The sequence below is a fragment of the Galeopterus variegatus genome, unplaced genomic scaffold (assembly GCF_000696425.1).
Source record: "Galeopterus variegatus unplaced genomic scaffold, G_variegatus-3.0.2 Scaffold6997, whole genome shotgun sequence".
In the NCBI taxonomy this organism is placed as follows: Eukaryota; Metazoa; Chordata; class Mammalia; order Dermoptera; family Cynocephalidae; genus Galeopterus; species Galeopterus variegatus.
Genome location: NW_007733108.1, coordinates 116,944 through 122,125, shown reverse-complemented (window position 1 = coordinate 122,125; position 5,182 = coordinate 116,944). Strand labels below are relative to the sequence as shown.

Sequence of the window (5,182 nt, the reverse complement as noted above, 5' to 3'; positions counted from 1 at the left end):
TTGGAGCAGTGGCAGAGTCTCAAAGCACTGAAACGCTTTTTCATACTGTGTGTTCTTTCACATAAACCTGATTTAGAGAACTCCGTTATCACTGCCTTTTCCTTCCTAGAAACTTTATAAGTCAGCGTCCATTTGTAGAGTCACTGGTTCTCAGGACTGTATGGCTTCTTCTCTCTCTTCCATGGGCTTCGTTATGGTTCATCCTAAATTTCCGTCTCCAGCCGTATGCTCCCCTGGACTCCCAGTGCTCATTCTCAGTCTCGGCTTGGATGTCTAATCAGCTGTCTTAAAGTTAATGCAACTATGACAGAGCCACTGGACTTCCTCCCAATCCCCTGCAACCAAATGTGTTTCTTTTACATTCTTCCACATCTTTGTAAATGGCAACTATAATCTTCCCGTTGTTTCAGCCAAAAACTCCAAAACAGACATCAGATCCATTCACTCCTTGGTTCAGAGTCAATCACATGGCTTTCTGCCTCATTGAGAATAAAACCCAGACATGGCTGTAAGACCCTGTGTGATCTGGCCACCTCTCTGACCTTACATCTTACCCCTCTTCTCACCTGCTCTACTGGGGCCGCACCAGCCTTCTTGCTGTTTTCTGTGCCCAAGAACACCCCTACCTCAGGGCCTTTGCACATGCTCTTTCTCCTGACACGAACCTTCATTCCCTATATCTGCACACGTTCATTTCCGCAGTCTCTTCAGTTCACTGCTTAAATGTCTCCTTATCCTAAAGAACTTTTCTTTTTTTTTTTTTCTTTTTGTCTTTTTTTACTGACCGGCAACGCGATCGCAACCCTCGGTGTTGCGCACGCACCGTGCTCAGCCAGTGAGCGGGAACCGGTCTCCACATGGGATCCGAACCCTCGGTGGGAGCGCCGCTGCACTCCCAAGCGGCGCACTCTCCAGTGCGCCACCGGGCTGGTCCCCTAAAGAACTTTTCTGACTACTTTTTCCTCTGTGCCTTTACCTTATTTCTATCCTTGGCATTTATCCACATATGACATTTTTCTGTCACTGGATTTTTAAAAAACCTCTCTCTCCCACTAGAGCTTAGGCCCTATGAAGGCAGGGACTTTGATTTTTTCTTCTCTGCTCTCTCCCCACCACCTGTCTGAGGCAGTGATGTGCGGTAGGACTGAAATTATCTGATTGCAAGCCCGTGCTTCTTACGTGACTCTGTGTGGCCTCTCGTATATTAAACTTACTCCACAAATGAGATTTTGAAGTTCCTTGAGCACAGCGATTGCATTTTTTATTATTTTTGCCCCATCCCCTCATAGGGTATAGGATGTGCCATATGCTCAGTGAGGGGCTCCAGGTGCCTAGTAGATGTCACAGTTTGACCAGGTGACTTCCTGTGCTTGTTGTCTGGCATCACCTCTCATCACAAACTCACTCAGAGTGCACTTCACTCTTGGGAGGAGTCTAATATTCAATAAATAGTTTATTTGTCTTCTGATTTTTTTTTTTTTTTTGGTGGCTGGCCGGTATAGGGATCCTAACTCTTGACCTTAATAACAACCGAGCTAATGACCAGCTCCCTGTTTTCTGAGTTTTGAACATTTCATGTAACTGTGTAACTTTGGGGACTGGGGGGAGGGGTGACTAGACTGAAATTAATAGTTCTTGTGCTTGTTTAAGCCTGGTTTTTGGTTTTTTGTTGTTGTTGTTCCCTAGGATGTTAGTATCTCTGCACTTAACCACCTGATGTTCTTAAGGGGAATGTGTCCCCGATAAGTTTTTTTGCAAACCAAAGAGCATCCATGTTTGGCTTCGATCTTTCGAGAGCAAGTACTAAAAGGCTCCTACATTTTTTTTTTTGTTTGTTTGTTTGTTTTTCCTTTTTTGTCTTTTTTCGTGACCGGCAATGGATTGCAACCCTCAGTGTCGCGCCCGTACCAGACCAGGACCGGCAACGGGATCGCAACCCTCGGTGTCGCGCCCGCACCTCGCTCAGCCAGTGAGCGGCCGGTCTGTATGTGGGATCCGAACCCTCGGCGGGAGCGCCGCCGCACTCCCAAGCTGCACACTGTAGCAGTGCACCACCGGGCCGGCCTGAAAAGGCTCCTACGTTTTATGTTGACAGTTTTGAGTCTCTTGCCTACAAAGTTTCTTAAGTGACTCTACTGATTATCTCCCCTTGTTTTTACAGGTGATCTGCAACTCTTTCACCATCTGTAATGCGGAGATGCAAGAAGTTGGTGTTGGCCTATATCCTAGGTATGGTGGATGGTATTTCATTTACTGGAAGACACAGTTTAATTCCCACCCAACTCCCCAGTCCTTGGGAGGTAGTTAGAAATGCTAATGCAGCAGCTGGCTCAAGAGCCAAGCTTGAAACTTAATGATAAATTACAAGAAGGTGGAAAATGTTAAGTTGAAAGAAAACAGTTTTATAACCCCACATGATATGCTGTGGTATGAAGAGTGAGGCAGACCTCAGACCCAAATTCTCAGGGAGACTTTGAGGTGAGAAGTTGGAGTTTGTAGGTGCTAATTAGCCGTCAGGCTGAGATTTGGTTATTTTTCCTCCCCTGCCTGGTCTTGGTTTTCAGCCTCCCGGCCTGCGGCACATGATCATTTCACCAGCCTCTCTGTACTGTACCAGTGGGCATTTGGTCTTTTGAGTTAGCATACTCTGAGCCCCATCGCTTGGGGAGGTGAGCAAATGTTCAGAGACTAGCCCTCTGAAGCGCTGTCCCCAGCCATCACTGAGGTGACCCTTGTCACTAAGCCACTAGACTGTCCTTCCACAAGTGCTATCTCCTGGTTTCACTTTGTTTTTTATGCCATTAGGTCCAAATACAAATGAAATCTCTCATATAATTCATTGTGAATGTGAGAATTCAGCTTCTTATTTCTCACAAGAGTCATTGGCTGTAGGTCAGGTCGTGGTTCTCAAAAAGCAGTCACAGGATGGTTCAGAGCATGGGCTCTGGGTTCAGGCCGCCTGTTCAAATTCAGTCCCCACTTATTAGTTGTGTGTACTAAGGCAAGTCATTTAACTTCTGTGTATGAGTCTCTTCATCTAGAAATGATCCGCATGAGACTGCTGTGATGACTGAGTTTGATGACCAGGCTCAAGTGCTAAGAAAGTGCTTTCTGCATAGCAAGTGCTCATTCTGCTTAATATTGATTTACGGTGGCAACTTAAATCCCTTTCATTTCCCACGTGGTGAAAAATTCACCTCCAAGAGTAATAAAATGACGGGGCCATGGCTCAGTATGCATCACGAGCTCGTTAGCAAGATAACCTTAGCTTCCTATTTAAGAGGAAGAATTCTAATTTTTCTTCATTGTGGATGTTCTAGCAGAGGCGGCGGCTCCTCTGAAGGAGCTTAGCAATGAGAGCCTGTGTGGGCAAGGTCACGGGTGTCCTGGCTGCCCCGATGGCTGCTGCATCCCGTTATCTCAGAGATTATTTCTTTGCAAGGCAGTTTTTCTCCTCATCTGCATGTTGGTTTGCCTCACTGGCTGGTATCTAATGAGACAACTACCTCCCCACCCCCACCTCCAAAAAGGACCCCGAAAATGTTTTTATTAATAAACTCCCCTAATTAGCTTCCATCTTGGGAAGCATCTCATTTTGTATGAAGTGGGCTGGTGACATTTCCTTGGATTACTCCCAGAGTCCTCAATCCCTGCTGCCCCGTCAACCTTACCCGCCTCTGCGCTCCCAACCTAAAGTGTCTTTTGCCCACCATGTTCTTTGAGTTCGGCTGTTTGACTTTACCTGCTCAGCCATGATGTCTCCCTCTTTTTTTCTTTCCTCCAGCATGTCTTTGCTTAATCACAGCTGCGACCCCAACTGTTCAGTCGTGTTCAACGGGCCCCACCTCTTATTGCGTGCAGTCCGAGACATCGAGGTGGGAGAGGAGGTAAGGGACGCTCTCAGCATGGCCCATCCCTAAGACCAGTTGTGCCTGAGGGACCACTTCTCACTGTCCTTCTGCCAGTGAGAAGAGACATAAGACAATCACCTCTACCCAGTGACCGATCATCACTTCTCCCAAATTATAGATGGGCTAAGTTGTTTTTTTTTTTGTCACCATAATTGTGGATGATGACAGTTGCTATTGTATGTGTGGGAGAGAGAGGTGTGTGTGTGTGTGTGTGTGTGACAGAGGATGTGTGTTTTCTGCACGTGCACTTGGGAGTCATTAAATTTCCCCAGTGGCACCTGCTCAGCCACCTCTCACATCCCTGCAAGTGGTCATCCTTCCATGGGTGGGGAGGGCTGCCCAGCTTGTGAATGGGATCCCCAGGGCTTACTTCCTCCCAAGGCCGCTAATTGCATTTTGAAGCTGATTACACAGTGGGCCTTTACAAACCCATCAACATCTCTGGGTGATCGTTTAAACAAAGATGCAAAGGGAACAGAGGACAGGTACTATGACCTCCAGCAGTGAATTGGTTTTGACCTTCCCAGTTTTGCAGACAGCCAAGCCAGCTTCATTTGGTGAGGAACCTTCCCAGGAGTCTGGGATCTCCCAAGGCAGCTGCAAATGGGCCATTCCAGGGCTGCTGACCCCAAGCCTGCGTGGGGTTTGTACAGTTACTACCCATGCTGAGTTCTGGGTTATAGATATTCATGCTTTCCAGAACCCAGCTTCCTTCTATCTTCTAATTTGCTAAAGTGGATATTTATTGCAAGGAAAATAGAGTATCATAAGCTTTTATTGCATTTATGCAGCACTGAGCCAATAAAGCCTAAACTCAGAGGCACCATATTTTATGTAGACAAGGATTTGGCTTTGACAGGGCTCTCTCCAAACTGATTTTCCACTGAATAAGCCACCTCTTACACAGCATTTGCTGAATTTCCAGTTGTTAGAGCCAGTGTACGAAGAGCCCTGGAATATGTGTCAGTGAAATGGAAAATTTAGATTTTCTTTTTTCTACAGCCATATATGACTTCAAGGCAGGTAAAAACAGGGAACTGCTATTTATTTTCATCACTATTAGTTTTGGGGCTGAAGGGTGGCTGTTGTTGATGATGATGATGTTTTAGTAAATTTTAAAAAAAACAACGAAATAAGTAACTTGACAATCAAACAGAAAAATTATTAGAAATCATTGCAGTATGGGGCCGGCCCGGTGGCGCACTGGATAAGTGCGCCGCTTGGGAAGCGCTGCGGCGCTCCCGCCGAGGGCTCAGATCCCACATCAAGAC

The 5,182-nt window shown here is 46.4% G+C and overlaps 1 protein-coding gene across 1 annotated transcript in view; it reads left to right on the top strand.

The window, feature by feature from the left end:
- The first annotated feature begins 2,158 nt into the window (after nt 1–2,158).
- Nucleotides 2,159–5,182, top strand: part of SMYD3 (SET and MYND domain containing 3) — a 72,443-nt gene continuing 69,419 nt past the window's right edge. The window contains exons 1-2 of the mRNA XM_008591527.1: nt 2,159–2,229; nt 3,785–3,887. Coding sequence (XP_008589749.1) covers nt 2,198–2,229; nt 3,785–3,887 — 135 coding nt within the window. The 5' untranslated portion in view covers nt 2,159–2,197. The remainder of the gene's footprint in view (nt 2,230–3,784; nt 3,888–5,182) is intronic.